Raw genomic sequence first — 18,269 nt, 5'->3', positions numbered from 1 at the left:
AGGCTTGACATCCTTATCCTTCAACCTCTGCCAAACTTGGTACTACAGCCAACGCTGCTTCCATAAAAGCCCCCACAAAATCGCTGTCATGAGGTGCTGCCATCCTTTCCTCACCTGGGACTTCCAGATGTTCAAGTTATCATTATTTTTCATTAAAAAAAGGAAAGAAAGTGAATGGTGGGGAGGACATCTGGAAGAGGGATAAATACCCATCAGGAGTCATCCCCATTCTGACAGCTGAATGAGTTAGACAAGTGCTAATGAACAAACAGGCTAAACTGCTCCTTTCTCTTCCTGACAGGCTGAACCAAGTCTCCTGAGCACCCCAAATGCCAGCTCAGGAAACAGTCCCTTCCCAGCTTTTGGTAGCAGCAAAGCACCCAACCCAGGCAGCTGCCCAGCTCACCCAGCCTGCCCCATGCTGCCCGCCGGCACACGGAGGCCTCCGACATTAAATCCCACTCCCCTGCAGCCTCAGAGAGGAGCCCTGAAGCCGGGTGAGATGGAAGACCAAGCCAAGACCAGACCAGGCCAGCGTAACGCAGCCTTTCGAAATGGGTGGGGACCAGGACCGTGCAACCCCCTCTTCCCTGGGGCAAAGCCTTCTGTTGCAGCAGAGAGGCGATGCAGGCAGACCAGCAGCCTGCATCCCTCGGATCTGTAACGGGCCATAGCCCCTTCCTTCCCCTGCTCCCGACGGGAGGCACACCCAGTGCTAAACACTGAGGCTAACGCCATCCGGTCCTTCTTCCCCACGTCTATTGTCACTAAAAATTTATCCGGTTTCTGCCAAAAAGAAAACCAAAATAAAATGCTGCACCTCCCCTCTGCCCTTCAAAGTAAAAGCAGTTCTGCTTTTTACTCAGGGAGGGGGAGAGGAGTTTAAACACGAGTGCCCCATCTACCCAGCACTGCTCCACTCCTCCTCCTCCCTCGGACTTTCACACAGCCCTGTCCCGTCAGCCTGTCTGTGGCATTTGATTCCTGTCTGTCACTAAGTGATGAGGACAAAGGGTGAGGAGTCAGGAAAAGGTCTGAGCTACTTTGTTCATCGTCTGGATACGAACTTTGGATGAACTCCGTGGGGAAAGAGAAAAGCTGCATGGAGCAGGACGCACCGTGCATAGAGCTCGCTCTCCTCAAAAAAAAAAAAAGAGAGAGAGAGAGAAAAGGGAGGCTTGAACAAGGGGAAGGGGTGGGAGGGGAAGGGAGAGGAGAGAGCATTCCCCATCCCCATGGCGGCAGTCAGTCCTGAGAGCTCCCTGCTCTGAGGAGACAGAAGGATATTCAAACCGCCTTCCCAGGAGGCATGTTCAATAGAGCAGGATGCCAACGCAGCCTTTTCTCAAACAAATCTGTTAGCGGTGGGCCAGGGGCCAGCCACAAGGGCTTGCTTTTTAAAGCAACCAAATGGGAATTTCCTAATAAAATAAAATTTAAAAAAAAGCCCCACCGTGGCACAGTTAACGGGAAGCTTGCTGGCAGCAACAACAAGTATCTCACACACAGGCTTCTCTGGAAGCACAGAAAGATGAAATACAGCGCAGGACAGGGAGCTTTGGGATGCATCCAGGGCCAGGGTGATGAAGCACCCATGTGCTCCCCTGGCACCTACCTGCACGAGCTGGGGGACACAACTGCCCGCAGCGCGGTTACATACCGGGGTGAAGGTTTACAACCACGATTTCTGCCGCGCTGAACAAGGGAGGAGGCTCACCCTGCGCTGCAGCGGAGGCAATTTCCCTTGCGCTGACCTCAGGGACCTGGAAAAGCCACTGCAGGGCACACTCAGCTCCTTTGCTTCACTCTGCTTTTCAAAGCAAAGCCAACCCAGTTTGCAGCTGGAAAGCCTTGCGGTAGTCTTGCAAACCGTAATTAAATCAGCCCGTCCTGGGCAGCAAAGCCACCACAAACTTAGCTGCCAAGCAGCTCAGATGCCCGCGCTGGGATCGGACGCAGCCTCCATCGAGGATTATCGGCAAAGCCTACACGCGAGACGTGCCAAGCCACACAGAAGAGTGATTGCAATGGTACATGCAGTTCTGCAGCGTTCACAGGAGGTCTGCTGAGCGCTGGAGGTGAAGAGTGCCCCAGACGAACCACCCCAGCACGCTGCACCAGCATCGCCCACAGGACATGGGAGGAGATCCACAGCCGCATGGGCCAGCTGGGACCACAGCTCTGGCTCTGCCACCCTGAAAGTCTCGTGCCTCAGGCAGAGCAGTTGGAAATCCAATGGTCATACTGGATTCGGTTCATAATGTTCACCACCAGCCTTCCCAGCACATCCCAGCAGAGCGGGTGAGCTTACTCTCCAGGATGGGGAATCCTACAGAAGACAGAGATTAAGTGGCTTACAAAACCCAGGAGAGCACCTGAAAGCTCTGCCAGAGTTTACCCCAGACCCCTTGTCTCTCTACAAGCCACCAGCAACTAAAAGAACAACGCTGTATGAGAAAGCTCTGCCTGGGACATGACCGTAACAGCGCTGCACGCTGCACTGCAGCAGCCCAGCCGCAGAAGGCACTGGTGAAACCTCCCTGGCCGGGCACACAGCAGCAGGCAGGTCACACGTTCTCCTTCAAGGTGGGAGCATCTTTATCCCTTGCATGATGTCCAGTGCAAGAGACTGAGAGCTGCAGAGATGGTCATGGGAACCACTGATCCCAGCTCCAGTCTGGCGCCTCTGCTTGGGAAGATAACTCACCACCAGAACTCTTGGAAGTGGAAGGGATCAAAGGGTCAGCTTCATTTACCCACAGGTATGTATGGCCCCAGCCCTCCCCAAGACCATCTGCTACACACCAAGAACAATGACCAGGGTAAAGAGGAGGAAGGGGAAGGAAACATTTCTGCAGGGAAACAACCCAGATGGGAAGGCAGGGTCATCCCTTGCAGCCACCAGCCACCACCACGTCCCAGAGGAGCACATGCTAGGAGGTAACTCTAGCATCTCAAAGGCACTGCCCAAGACCTCCGATGGAGAAACTTTGATCTCCTCCTAGCATGGCCAGTCCCTGGGGACTGCCTCTGAAGCACACAGCAGACTGTGCCAAGACAAATTGACTCCACAGAAAAAACCTCAGCCCATTTGGAGGAGTTTGTTACACCACTCGCTCCAGAAAGTCTGAAAAGCTCCTCTGCTGGTGGGAGGGACCCATCCCCAGCAGCCCAGCCAAGGCAGCCTGGCTCGAGGTGACAAGCTCCCAGCAGGGAGAACCACACAGAAGAAGGGAAAAAAAACTGGACAAGATGTTGGCTGGATTGGCCAGTAATTCCATCTGCAGAAGGTGGGAGCTTGGGGAGGAGATGCTGGTGCTGCTGCATCCAGGGCTGTTTTGAGAACAGCAAGGAAGAAGAGAAGGGGAAAAGACAGGGCTGGGGGAAGAGAAGGTAAAAGAAAACAAATCTGCTTTATTATTGCCTGAAACCCAAGCAGACTGATTAAAGCAACCAGCCCCGCTGCCCCTTCCAAACCTTCCAGGTTGTCTCGTCTGCTTCCTAAATCTGATTCCCATTTGTCTCTATACGGTTCTCATTTGTTCTTCATTTAGGTCTCCTCCAAGCTCCTTGCCGAGCCTAGGAGAGCCCTCCAGAGAGCCACGTGGCCAGGCTTCCCCCAGGAGCCTGCGAGGGCAATCGCTGACCAGGGTCAGACCCAGCACCAGTGCCTGCATAGAGGGAGGAGATGTGGCAAGAGGAAGGCAGCAGGCTGCTGACTACCTGTGACAGCCAAGAGGCCGAGAAGATCCTTGGAAAGAGCTGCCTGAGGGAGGAGAGCATCACCACCCAAGCGTGCTGACACAAGCCTGGCTGTCTCTGGGGCAGCAGACCCAGCATGCCCACAGGACAAAAGCAATTAAAAAAAAAAAAGCAAAAGGGACCGGAGACCCGCCACACACCCCAGCGATTTGCAGGGCCTGTGCAAGTGGTTTCTTCCATCAGACAGCCTTCTGATTAAACAGGAGCTTAAAAATTATCCTAATGGGGCTCCTTTCAAACATGAGCCACAGGGACCTCTCCTAATAGCACAGCTCCTTTCTCAACTGCAGCCTGCGTACAACAAAGCGGGTCCGTCTGCCGCCCTTGCCCGCAGCAGCGTGCCTCGGCACGCAGGACCAACGCGCTCCACCAGCAGTGCCCACGGCTCCCCAGCAGCCCCGTGCCACCACAGCCCTCCCGGCACTTGCCCGCTGCCCTGGCCTCTGGCCGTTAGCCCCGTTGAGCGCCCAGCCAACCTGGCACACTGCCTTAGCCAAAGGACGTTTCCAAAGCCTAGCCAAACACGGCAGAAAAAGGGAAATAAAAATCTGTCCTCCCACCCACATGGACTTTGCCACCCGCCTCAGGAGCACGGAAAGACCGGGGACTTCCCCTACCACCACTCCTTGCTGTGTCTTCTCTCCTTCCATATTGCTTGTGGGTTTTTCATGGTAAACAATCCCCATTTGCCCTTGGGATGGTCTCCCTAAGCCTGCAGCCACGCCATCGTACTGCTGCACGCATCGTCCTACCCCCAAGAGCCCACAGGTCGGGACCCCACGGCTTTCTAGACCCGAGTGCAGAAGAGTCATTCCTCAGGAGAAAGCCGGCCCCAGGCCGCCCGCCGCCCGGGCAGGCACTGCACACCCACCCGAATGGAAATACAACAGCCTTTGCCACAGGAAAACCCAACCAGGCACCCGCTGCCCAGACCTGGCTGCCCAAGACCCATCTACCACAAGAAGCAAACGAGCAGGGTCTCGGCGCTCCCCGGCCAGGGCCAACCCCGCATCCACCCAACGTCAGAGCAGGGTCCCGATGGCTGCGGAGGTACCGTCACGCTACACAACACTGTTTTCCCCCTCCTGCTCGCTGCCTAGGTAGAGGACGCAGTGCCCATCAGCCGCTCTCCCCGCTCCCTCCTGCCCATAAGGAAAGCGGAGACCCCTGACCTTCTCCGCCGCATCCCCCCAGCCCCTCCAGAGCTTAAGCGGCCCAGGTGCGCAAATGTTACCCAATGCCCTCACCGGGCGGAAAGTAAATTCCACCCAGCGGGGGAAATGCCAGCCACGGTCAGACGTCGGGATGTGCAAATAGCAGCCAGGGACCTTCGGGAGAGGAGCAGCGCAGGCCCAGGCGCTCCCACAGATAATCCTCTCGGGACGCCCTCTCCAGAAGCTCCCATAGTCAAATTAGCATCCTTCCTCTGCTCTTTGAGGGAGTGCAAAAGAAAAAATAAATTAAGCGTTTGTTATTGCGCTAAATGACCTTTTCAGCCACTTGGGGACAGAATTACACTGGGGCTTCAGAGCAAGATACCGCAGGTGCTGCTCGCTCCCTGCTCCCACATGCGATCCTTCATGCCTCCGGGTGCATTTAAGGGGGTCCATGCCCCCCCAGCCACCTCTGCCCACCCAGCGACAGAGCTGAGAAACAGCCTCTTTGGAAAATTCTGCATGAAGTAGGGAGGCAGAAGAGGTCTGTTAAGAGCTTGCTGAGCAAAGCGCTTCAGACGGCTTCATTTCACATTGCCGAAAGCGTAAATCAGGGAATTGCTCCTCCGGTTTTTTCTCCATTAGTGAAGTATATTGCAACTCCCCTTCCCACCACCGATATCCATTGAGGCTTCACATCTGCTGACCAGACCTAACAGCCAGGATTTTCCAGGAGAATAATACATTCGCCGAAAACACCATTCCTGCCACCTGCTCCCCCCAGACATGCAACTGCACCGGGAGCAGGGCTGCGGCAGGCTCCTCGCTCTCACCAGGCACATGCACAGCACAACGCAGCAGCCAGAAGCTTGACAAATTCAGATCAGAAATAAATAGGTGGCTGCTTGCAAAGCAAGGGTCATAAACCCTTCAGAACACCATCTCCACCACGGTGGTGGAACATGTCCTACTGCCTGCAACTTTCCTACACGAGACCAAGCGCCCTTCTGGAAAGCACAAGCTTCACACAACACGTACCAGGGAGGCTGTGTCCTGTGCTATGAAGTCAAGATTGACGCTGCAACTCTTTCTAACTCATTTCTTTTAGACTGTGAACTATGTCTTTTGCCTAGAGATTTGCAATAATCAGATTTTATTGCAATAATATGATGATTGCAATAATATGATTGCAATAATAATTTTGCATATAAGCATCCTCCTCCCAAACAAAAAAGACTAAGTTAAAACACTGGCAGCCTTTTAACATTAATGACTTAGAGTCAAAAGCCAAATTCAAAGCTTAAAGCTGGAGACTGATCCATCCAGAGGCTCCAGGTATTGTATCATCCTTAATGTTTTGCCAGAGAACCACTGCCCAGGGAAAAAAAAAAATAAAGAAGTCTGTGTGTAAACAAGCAAACTTACACCCACCAGCAGCTTGGGTTTTGAAACATTAGTGTTGAAATTAGAAAGGCACATTTCAGAGAGTTATGGGCAGATTCGCTTTCGTTTTGGCTCCAGCCTTGTAAATATCAAATGTCAAAAGGAAACAGTCACACTGCATTAAGAGAGGAAAAATCCCCACGCTGCAGAGAAGTGTCTGGGATCAGGACTGCTGGAGTTGGGAAAGGAGCTGCAACCAGCAACGAACACTTCGCAACTGGAAGGGTATTTTTGCCGGTTAACCTGCCACCGCTAATTTTGCTAATCAACATCACTCTGGAATTTGAAAACGTTATCCAATCAGGAGAGAAACTTGATTTTCCTCTTCTGATAACAAGGACGGGCAGACCAGCCAGGCTGGGCCAAATGTGACATTACAAAACGCTGCCTGTGAAGCCAAAAATGGAACATGGAAATGATGAACTGAGTTTCTGGGCTTGCACTCAGGCGAGGAACAAAAATCCAGCCACCAGCATTTAGACAGGCTGATCCCACTTGCAAAGGCAGCTCTGCTCATTTTTCACCAAGGCTGAAATAAAATGGCAAAGTTATCATTTTAGGTTAGTGTGGCTCCTCACAGCACTGGCTGTTCTGAGGTTTTCAATTTATCAGTATATTTACAAAAAAAAGGGTGTGGGAAACAGCCCATCAGCTTAGGCCAAGCAAAAAAGCTATTTTGGGTAATGCTTCTCCTATAAATAAAAGCCTGAGTAGGGAGAGGACGGTGACGATGTGCTGCTTGCTGAAGGTGTCAGAGGGGATTTCTATTATCCACACTGGCGACCTCCCCAAAGCATCGAGAAGCAGCGACAGCACACCGCTCCTCGGCAGGCACGGCAGCCCGGCACGGCGGCTTCCCCCGGCAGCTGTCCCCTCCATCAGGCTGCCGGTTCTCCTGCCGCCTCGCCTTCACCACCAGGAAAAGGAGCAGGTAAAGGCAGTTTTCTGTTCCAGCTTTAAAAAAAAAAATATATATATATATAGGGGCAGGGCTCACAAACACAAGGCCAAGAGATTTAATTTTTATGTTTTTTTTTAATTGACACAGTTGCAAAGCAATAATTCCAGCCCAACCGATGCCCCAGCCCTGGGAGAAAGCATCAGCGAGTCCCTCCCCAGCCCCGCCGCCAGCCTGACAACACCACGCTTTAATGTATTCAGCCCACAGCCTCCTCAGGCCACGGCTTTCTGTAATTTATCCTTATACCGCCCGCCACCTTGTATTATTTAAGTCGCCGGGGGACGCAACACCTCCGAGACAGTTTTCAGCAAAAGCCACCGACCACCCAGCCCGTAAAACTATCATTTTTGGTTTCAGACACGGTTCCCAGCAGATGCTCCCCAAAGGCAACGTGGCGAGAGGGGGCATCTCACCAGAAACCCCCCGATCTTGACATCTCTGGAACACGCCAGGGAGGTGACGGTCTGCAAAAGCACCATGTGGCACCTACAAATGTCCAGAGCACCCAAAAAGCAGGGGTGCTCGCACAGCCCGAGCTCTGGTGGAGGGTACTGCGTGGCACTCAGTACCCGCTGGCAGCGTTGGGGTGCCACGTGCGACCCCAGGCTGGCAGCCCAGGGGTCAGGCACTGTTCACAAACAGCTTCTCCCACCACGAGGAACACTTGCCAGTCCGACCACACCGGGATCATCTCTGGGTGGATGTTTGGGGAAAGCAAAGGACACAGATTGAGGCTGGTTTATTAGATTATGGACAGCCCCATGCAAATAGGGACATATTGATCCGGTCGGCAAACACCTGGCTGGGAATACAAGCAGCCCCTGAGTATACAGAAGCTGCTGGAGATTATTAACCAGATCCATTGCTGTAAATCACATTACCTCCTTCCAAACCCCAACCCAGCACCACGTCCCCCTGTGCTCGGCGTTGGAGCGAGCACATCCTTGCAGCGCAAGGGAGCATCACTTCTCCCTGCCCAGCACCCAAAAGCCCAAAGATTCAGCCCAGAAGCGTGGAGCCTGGCAGGAACATCCTGCTCTGGGGTCTGCGGAGCCACATCTACATAGGCTGCCTCCCCCACAGCAATCCCCAAAAGAAAGTGAAGCACGTGTCACCAGGAGGATGAAACTGTATAGGAACAGTACCCTAGGAATGCAAGGGAAAGCGGTGGGGGGGGGGAATGAAAGAAGGTGAGAAGAAGAAAATACCACGTCTCCAGACAAACTCACCCCTTGTTCCCAACCTGGTATTTTGCACCAGCTGCAAACGCGGCAAACCACCCCCCTAGTGCACAGAGCAAATAGCACAGGCTCTCCTGCCTCCCAAAGCACCCCAACTCCAGGTGCAGGAAGGAAAAAAATAACAGTAAACGCTTAACAGCACATTTCCACGAGATCACGGAACCCTTTGCAGAGCTTCATTAGCAGAGACGGCAGCAGCTCCCGGATTGAAGGAGTAACTGGGAAATGAGGTGCTGAACCAAAGGCAGAGGAAGAATCCCGTATTCCTCCCTTCTCCCCACCAAAATCCCCAGCTCTGCTTCAGCAGAGACAACAACAGCAGCATAGCCTAGTGTATCTCACTGCCAGTGAAACCATTTACATTTAAACCACCACCCTACTCCCCTAAAGAATTGCTGCATGCAGTAATTTCCGTGTGTCGGGGGGGGAAAAAAAAAACAAGCCATGATGAAATTGTCTCAGAGTTTCTCTGCATTTTGTTTACAGCTGCTGCCCTCACACCCAGGGCCGGCACGCAGCGCGCAAGCCTGCTAACAGGAATAAATCTAACATTTGAAATCATTTAGAAAAGCTCTGCTCACAGACAGTCGGCGCTCCGAGGGGGAAATCCCTTTGCAGGTCTCAAATAAGGGAACTTGAACCATTTTTCCCTGGAGAAATTTAGGCCTGAAAGAGCTTCTGAGTTTCTCGTTTGGAGCTATGGAGCCCGGTAACAAGTCTTTTCCTGGACTCACTCACAACACTTTCACTGCTGCCAAGACCGCGCAGAGGCGAGGGGAGACGGACTGGAGAGACACCCATGGCAGCGGGGAAGACGCGAAACGTTCATGTAAAGGGATGCTCTGGTTAGTGGTTAGTTACGCACACAACAGGTTAATATAGACATTTTTACAGCCTGCATTAACTGGGCATGAAGACTCCTTGCCCAGTGCTGTCAGCAGGCAGCATCCGAAGCGTGGGCTGCCAGCACAGCACCTTCCCAGCACCCTCCTTCCCCAGACACTGGCACCCAACGGCCACCACTACCCAAAACCTGCAACCCAGGGAAGCTGGTGAAAGCAAAGGCTGGGAGACTTGGGAGCATGGGATCAAGGGAAGGAGCTCATCCACCCCCCAGGACCAAAAGATGGGGCAGGGAACAATGGGACCCAGCAGACCCTCCAAGAGCATCCTCCCAGTCTGCTGCAATCACAGCAAAGTTTACTCGACATCAGGCAGCCACAAAAAAAAAAAAAAAAAGCTTAAAACAAAACCAAACAGGGTTGCTCCTGAACTCCCCAAATTGTGGGGCATCCCTCAGGAGCGGTAATGCCATGCCAGAGCCAGGCCTGGCTTCTCTACTTGGCCAGGAGGATTGAGGCAGAGGAGGTGGGAGGAAGAGCCCGCTGGCAGCCCCGTGCTTCCCACCTCCTCCCCTAGAGGATTGCAGGAGGCCAATTTTGATTAAACTAATTAAGCCTGCTCCGTTCAAAGAGCTCCAACCACATGCTACCAGGGCAGAAGAAAATACAAAATTAAAAAGGAAAAAGAGAAGTCTCCCTGTGAGCATGCTCCTCCAAAGCTAACCATCCCCATCAGATTCCCAACCAACAACACCACGCTGGAAGAAGAAAGCCCAGAGAAAGGGCTCGCTGCAGTGACACAGCTTCAACCCTAAAGACCCTGCCCTCCAAACAAAGATGCTGCTCCTTCCAGCCACTGGGACATGTTCTCTCCTTCCCATCAAGGTGACCAGTTTCCATTCCCTCCCAGCCAGTCTCCAGAGGTGGCCGCTCCTCTTGCGGTAGCACAGCCCTCCAACCAAGCCAAGGTCTCCCAAACGCTGTCTTCCCTCCCAAGTCTTCCCCATCTTACAGCCCCTTCCAGCTCCTTTCCCTTGAAGGCATCAGGTTTCTGGAAGCAATTAAATCGTGAGCCGCAGAGAGGCTTCCTTCGGCAGTGCTGGCCGGCTGGAGGCCCTGCTCTCCCAAAAATGTTTCGCTTCCCCCCAGGGCAGCCACAGCAGGGACCTGGCAGACCCTGCCCCTACAGGGAGCCTGTCCGGCTGGGAGAGAGAAGCATCACTTTTGCCTTCAAAGCCTTTCAGCTGGAGGCGGGGGGGGAGGCAAATCAAAGCAAAGGCTTCTTCCCCTTTGAAGGGCAGGAGGGAGAGCAGCCGGGCGAGGGCTGGACCCTGATCCACCACGGCTGGAGCCCCAGCACTTTCATTACGAGCTTCTGCAGAAGCAGAATGAAGCCTCAGAGGTGCAAGAATTGCACTGAAATTCAAATCGAGGTGTTTAACTCTCCCCTGTGCTTTGGGAAACCTCGGTGGAAGTGCAGAGTAAGAGGGAGGGTAGGGTTTGAAACCCCAAAAAAGGGCTGGGGTGGGGAAGGAAAGCAAGTTGCCCCATGAAAAACCTGATCTGAGAGGCCGTAGGCTTGCCAGAGTACCCCACTTACAGCTCTGCCCCGCACCCCAAAAACACCAGTGCTGCCCCTTTTCTTCCCGTGCTGCTCATGGTGGAGCTTTAGTTGGGAGTGGGGGAACAGAAAGAGGAAAAAAGAAAGAAACCCCATACCGTAATTGCTATATTAAAGAGAAATAGCAGGCAAGAATAATAAGAGAGGTGTCAGAAGTGAAATACAGTAACAGACATTAAAAAAAAAAAAAGACTACAGTTCTGCGATGGGGGTGTTAATTGAACACAGAGCTGGAGAGAACAAAGGGGTGTTAAGGAAGAAAAGAAGGGGAAAAAAATCCTACCTCCTGCAAAGATCTGATTTGAGTTAAGTTTGGTGAAGATAATGCACAGGGAAAGGTAGCTAAGAGGCACCTTATATAGCTATTATGTTCTAAAATTAAAAAAAACCACACCATTATTCAACAACAATTGAACAGCTTAATCAGTGCTGTCTATAAATATTCCACTTAGTAAATTCCCGTGTCCCCCCCCCAGTGGTATGTACTTTTTTCTAAACCTGAATTTCTTCAACGCAGAAGCAGGGGGAGGTAAGAAAATAAAAATCAGGGGATTTCAAATACTAAGTCAGGGTTTTTAAGAAGTAGAATTTGCCCAATGCCCTCACCTCCCCCAAAAGAGCAGAGAAAGTGAAACGATGGGAAAAGCTCTTAAGGAGGAGGAATCAGATTAAATGGCCATATATCCTGCGCTCAGCCTCTCCCCGCCGGTCCCCGCCGAACGAGATGGGAGTTGGGAAAGGTTCACAGCTGAAATAGATGCTGCTGCATTTTGACAGCAGATATTTTCCAGTTTGCCATCCAAGGACCCCACGTCTGTGTACGTCTTGCCTGATTCTTCTGCTTAGCTATTCTGCTCATGCAGAGAACAGCTTAAAAAAAAAAAAAACATATCAAGAGAGAGGGGAAAACAACATTGGGGGGGGGAAGCCCATGAAGACAGAGCCCCTATCCCTGCCTTCAAACTTTTTATAAATCAGCAATGCAATTTCCGATTTCAATCCCTATTGACAGAGGAATCAATTGTATTTAGGACAACAATGCCTCCCATTTCCACAATTATTATTCCAAAAAGCCAGCCAGCCATTTGAAGGCAGTCCTGCCCGTTCCCTCGCAACAAAGCGACCAACAGCAAGTGAAAACAAACCAAATGAATGCCGACAACTTATATACGTACATTTAAGCTGCAGTTTTTCCCCCTCCCCATGCTCCCATCAGATCAAACCTCTCAACTTTTGTTACCTTTAAACAGACATCACCCCCAAAAAAACCAATCTCCAGGTTGCAGACAAAAGACAAGCCCCTGAGTTGTTTTGGTTTTTTTTCAGTAATAGTAGTATTATTTTTTAAAGTGTTTATAAATGTTTTAAAATAACTGAAGAGCCGAAGTGAAAAAGGGAACTGTTCGGCCTATACAGACAAGCTCTTTTTCCAAGAACTTTATGGACACTACGGGTTTGCTCAAGACAATGTTAACGCTATGAAATATTAGCCATAATGTTGCGAGAGATGGTGGTAAAGTCTCCGTAAGGCTCTGGAGTCACTTAAATCAGGCAGCGGGGTAACTGAACACACATTTCTGCACATCATAACGCCGGGGGAAGATGTACACACGCACTTTCAAACACCCACCACTGACCACAAACAATCACCAGGATTTCAAATGCGACACATGCAAAAATCTGGGAAGCAAAATGGAAAGTGGGAAGAGGAAAGTTGGCTCAACTTTCACGCCGCTGCCCACAAGGAAGGAGTAAGCAAACAGAAGCAGGCAGTATCCTCAGCCCCAGAAAAAACAAGGCTAACTTCCTCCTAGCATTGGGCCCACAAAGCAATAATTAAAAAAAAAAAACCCACAACCATTTGGCCATTTGCTTCCTTACAAAGTGTGACTTTTGGGGACACAGGTGGGGGAGAGGGGAGGAGGTCTTTGAATTTGCAAAGTAAAATAATACACCATAAACATATCCAAGGGTAGATAAACAAGGCTCCAAAAGCCATCTCGGTTAAATCTCTTTGGAGACCTCTATACAGCAGCCCCACAGCCAAGTAAGTCAGGCACAACAGTAACAAATAAAATTTAAAAAATATAAGGCAGCCCCAGTTCACGCTTGAATATCCTTTATTTCCAGCAGCACACTTTGTCCTATACCATCTCTCTCAATTTTCCCTAGCAGACAGGAATTATCCCACTCAGTCGTTGTGGGTATGTACAGCTCCCCATCGTCCCCGCCGGGACCCCATGGCATCCCCAAGGTCACCGGCGCTTCCCACCACGTTCGGTCCTAGCAGATTCCCCATCCCCTAACTTTGCGACCGCACCGACAGCAAAACTGAGCTGGGATTAATCAGTTACCCTGCCAAAAAGGTACCCCTGTGCGGGCAACGGATGCAGCATCAAATACACGCGGAGGAAAGGCAGACAAACATTTTCTTTGGCTCACGCAACATAAAAGGAGGGAGAGGGAAGAGGGAAAGGAACTTGGTGGCTCCTGTTTTTTTTGGGGTGGCACCCAGGGAAAGGATATAAAACCACCCATAAAATTTATCTCTAGGCAGACTCCCTCGTGTTACATCATATGAACTCTACAGAGGTTCTCATATCGAAGCCACTGCTTGATATTATGTGAACTCCGTAAGGAAGGACTCCTCGGGAAGGTCAGACCCGGCCACGCAGCCGTCAGGACTTCAGAGAGCCGAATGCCATCGGTAGGTGCTTTGTCTGGGCTACGTGCTGCACAAACAACGTTTAACAAAGGGCCCCCTTAGTCATTTTATATATATTGCAAGAGTCAAGTAATTGTATTTTCAATCAGCTGCTCACACTAGGAGGGTGGGTTTTTTTATATATATATATATATTTATTTATATTTATTTGAGAAAGAAAAAAATAAAACAAGACCCAGATTCAGGTTTCTAAAAGCTGTTCCCCTTTTATGTGTAACTATCAATGTATATCAACTGGGTGTGCAATCATATTTATTGTCACTTTCATTCATGTCATGCCCTTGCTTATATGGTTTAGATATGAATTATTGACTGTTACAGTCCTGTTGTAAAAGGGGAGGGGGGGAGAAGTCAAGTACTTGCAGCGTGCTAAAACAAGGCAGCTGGATCAGCGTAGAAAACCCCACTGATCACCTCTGGTCAGCTCAGAAACCCAACAGCAGAGAACCCCCCCCCCACCGGATTTCCATCATTCCCCCCATTTTTTATCATTAAAAAAATAAAAAGAAGGATTCCAACAAATAAATAAATAAGCTGTGCATGTTGTTAAATGTCCTTCCCTGAGCATCTGTTGTTTAAGATCACCCTTGATTGATGACTGCTATTTTTTAATTGTTGCTTTTAAAATTTAAATGCCCCCCTGGGATGTGTTATAAGTGTGTTAGTACATGGTAGGAGGTCTGGAAAGTGGGAAACAGCAGAACCGACGCTCTCATGCCATTAGCTTCTTTAGAAGCCTGAGAACACCCCGTGCCATAAAACAACAGTCCCCTAAAGTAACTAACAATCTAATATATTGCTTTCACTAAAGGCAACTGACAACTCGCTCTTACATGAGCTAGCCTGGATGACTGGCACACAAGAGTATTTTAACCCTTTCTTTAAGAAGAAGTAGAAAACCTTTATGTTTACCTGAACAGTAATAGTAGTAAAACAGCGCAATTTCATTTTGTTGTGTTCCCCCCCGCACCGCTCTGTACTCAGATTTTTATTTTTTTCTAAGCAGTGCCATGTCTTAAAGAAGAAACTAGGACAAGAGAGAAATTGCAAGGGTTTTGATTTTTTTCTTCTCCTCAGAAAAAGCAATAAATGAAAAGAGGCTATACAATAGAAATTAAACCATAATATTTTCCCTTCCAGACACAAACCGCATCATGCAACTCCACTGCCAGAAGCATTAAATACCGGCAAGTTATTTCTCCCGACTTAAATACCGCTGGGGGTGGGGGGGGCCACACACTTGGTGGAATAAAACCCTCAAAGGCCAAAAAGAAAAATAGTACAGAACCAACAGCATTGATTTCCTACCTGTTTTTTCTTTGATTTCACACAAGACATTAAAAAGGGCTGGCTTCATCCTGTGGCAGTTTAAAGCATGTTTCCTGGAGAGAAAAGAAAAGAAGGGAGGGTGAGGTTAGGATGTCACCACGGGGAACAACTTTCCAAATTCATGCCGGCTGCGTGCCGGGGGTGGCGGGGATACGTCTGAGCCCCCTCGGCCCCGACGCCATCCCTGCTAGGACTTGAGCGCCGGCGCTGCCAAGAGCCACCTACCCAAGGCAGAAGAGAGGAATTACGCCAATTTAGGAAAGGCTTGAAAATTGCCTTTGCCACCGCGCGGCTCCCACCGCCGGTGCGAGCCAGGCGACGCACCGAGCCGCAGCCAGCCGCTTTTGGGAGCCAAGCTCGGTTCAACCGTCTTATTCAACACAGAGAGAGCACTGGGCTCTCTCCGTCCCCCAGCTCCGGTATTAAACCCAGCCAAGTGCTTTATTAGGCTCGTCCTGCAAGGCAGAGAGGAAATAAACCCCCCCTTGCCCCAGCACTGGAAACATCCTCTGCTCAGAGCTGTCAATTCGCGGAATTTCAGTGCCCAACTTGGAACGCGGAGACAGACGCGCACGTATGGAAAGAGAAACCCATTCCTCCGCCTCCGTGCTACTTACATCCAGCTTATTCGCAGGTGTTAAAATTTAATTCTTTACAATTGGGACAGTAAACACATTTAAAAACACAGCTGGCTGCTTCTGGGAAGGGGAGGGCATGCTATTCAACGCCTTTCTTTGCGGCTGCTGTTATTTCAGAGCCGACCGTTCTCCTGTGGGCTTTGAGGAGAGAGTTTGAGGGGGGCTGGTTTTAAAACCCACCATGTGCCCGCTGAGGCAAAGAAACAGCGTGATTTTATTTTTTTGCTTAAGCCATACAATCATTTAGCCAAGGCTTTAGTTGTATAAAGGGCTGTTGCTATCAGGCACCGTTACAGGATTTCTGTTTACCAACCAAAATTACACGTGAAAGACGATGTGAACATCTGGCAAACATTCACACTACTTACCCCACCACCCACAACATGTTAAAAAGATTTATATATCTGATGAAGTCTCTCAAAGGTATATACCCTTGCAGAACCACAGCGTCCCCTTATCAGCACACACAGATGGGTGCAGACATTTGGGTATACACAAATCACGTACATATGCTGTAGGGGCCCTCTTACAAATACTGGCACTTTGCATCTGCCCAAAACTTCATTAAAAAACAAAAAGAAAAAGAAAAGAGGCAGCAAAACAACCATGCAATAGGAGGATGGATGGAGGAAATACAAAGCCAAACATCGCCGATAAATACAGTGTATTTGGCAGCTCAGCATTAAAAATAATAATAATTTTAAAAGTACTGTAAAGAAGCAGCTGAAATAGTTCAGCAAGGCAAACCCATAAAGCCTCCTCCTAGCTCTGTTCTGCTTTGGTTTTATTGATTTGATTAACTACGCTGAATTATCCAGGCAGGAACACACACAATTCCTGCAACTTTCCGAAGGAAGATCCCCCCACTGCCCCGGCTCTGGCCGGGGAGAAAGTGCATTATTTCCTCCTCCTCCTAACAGCTACTCTGCCCCTGCAAGAACATGAGAAAATTAAGACGATCGCCCCAGCAGCAAGCCTTTTCGGTAAGTGGGAGCTTTATACAAGCTGGGGAGGTGGGGAGGACGTGAGCTGAGGTTCGGGGGTACTTCTATCCTTCTGGAAGTTCTTTCTAAGCCAGTTTTTGGGGCTGCGTGGTGCTTTTTCCAGGAACAATGTATTCCAACAATCTGCTCCAGCTCGGGGCATGAATGCGAGGGGGAAGGACACCACACCTTCCCAGCTTCCCTTCCCACCCCCAATTTCTGCAGCCCTGAAGAAATTTCAGGTGTACCCCAGGCAATTCAGGGCAACTTTTTTTTGTTTTGTTTTTATTCCTTCAACTGTGCCTTCAATGTTGGGATTATTTTTTTTCCCCTCCCTTAACTTTTACTAGCGCCTTTGAAGGTGTGTTTTACGTTTGCACTCCGTGAAGCCGGAGGCAATTCGGTTACCGGCTTTTACAGCGGGTTTTTTTTCCCCTTTTTAAATACCTCTGCAATTAAGAATTCAAAAAAAAAAAAAAAAAGGAAAGCGTCTATGTTCATCCCTCAAGTGCAAACCCACGGCCTTAAAAACACAGCCACTGCAGGGCCCTAAATAAGGTTATTAACGACCCTAAAAATTTAAAAAATGGAGCAACACTTTCTGCCTCTTTTGGCGGAGCCCAAAGCAGAGCCCCCCGCACGCCCTTCCTGCTCCCCCAGTCATCTCTCTCCGGAATTAACCCCAAAAGAGCTGGGAAAAGCCAGGCCGCCCGGCCGAGACCCGGTTTGGGACCTCCGCTGGGGAAGGCGGGGGCTGGGGGGGGGGGGGGCTGCGACCCCCAGAAACCGCCACGAAGTTGGGAAGAGGGGGCGGGAAGGGGGGGGGGGAATTAACCCGTCCCCTTTTCTTCCCGCCTCCCACCAAATTTCTCAGCAGCAGGACCCCCCGTCCCCGCGCGATGCGCTCCCCACGCCGGACAACAAAGGCCGGGCCGTGGCGTGGGGGGGAAACTTCCCCGGCACCCCCGCCCCCTCCGCCGCTCTCACCTGGCCTGCGCTTCGTCCAAACTCTGGTCCGTGATGGTCATGATCTGCTGTAAGATGTCTCCGATGTCCTGCTTCCTGCCCGCCTCCCCCTCCGCCCCGCCGGGGCCATCCGGCATGTGCTGGGACAGGCCCGGGTGCCCCGGCATCCCCACCCCGCCGTGCGTGTGCATCAGCCGCGGCTGGTCATCCATCGCCGGCCGCCGGCCCCGCTCCGCCGCCGCCTGCCCTGGCTGCCGGGAGCGGCGCGGCTGGGCTGGCCGCCTGGCTCCTCGCTTTCTTTTCTTGCTCGCTTTCTTCTTCTTCTTTCCTCCCCCCCCTCCTCCTCCTCCTCCTTCTTCTCCTCCTCCTCCTCCCCAGCCTCTTCCTCTTCGCTTTTTATTTATCCTTCACGCTGGCGCCCGGCTCGGCGGCGGGGAGGAAGAGGAGGAGGAGGGAAAAAATGCCAAAAAAAAAAAAAAAAGAGGGAGAGAGAAAAGAAAGGGGAAAAAAAATCCCTTTGGCTGCTGGAGGAGGAGGAGGAGGAGGAGGGAGGGAGGAGGAAAGGAGGAGGAGGAGGAGGAGGAGGAGGAGGAGGAGGGGGGGG

General features: G+C 50.9%; 1 protein-coding gene across 3 annotated transcripts in view; it reads right to left on the bottom strand.

Annotated features, from left to right (window-relative positions):
* Positions 1–17,877, bottom strand: part of PBX1 (PBX homeobox 1) — a gene marked incomplete at both ends in the record, with an annotated part of 130,304 nt that extends 112,427 nt beyond the window's left edge. For all 3 annotated transcript variants that reach the window (XM_082002677.1, XM_082002676.1, XM_082002678.1), the window contains 2 exons: positions 15,058–15,131; positions 17,687–17,877. In XM_082002677.1, the coding sequence (XP_081858803.1) occupies positions 15,058–15,131; positions 17,687–17,877 (265 nt within the window). The remainder of the gene's footprint in view (positions 1–15,057; positions 15,132–17,686) is intronic.
* Positions 17,878–18,269: the final 392 nt, after the last annotated feature.

This window comes from Phaethon aethereus (assembly GCF_964289735.1).
Source record: "Phaethon aethereus genome assembly, chromosome: 8".
Taxonomy (NCBI): Eukaryota; Metazoa; Chordata; class Aves; order Phaethontiformes; family Phaethontidae; genus Phaethon; species Phaethon aethereus.
The sequence above is the reverse complement of the archived record's forward strand: the minus strand, read 5'-3'. Positions and strand labels throughout refer to the sequence as shown.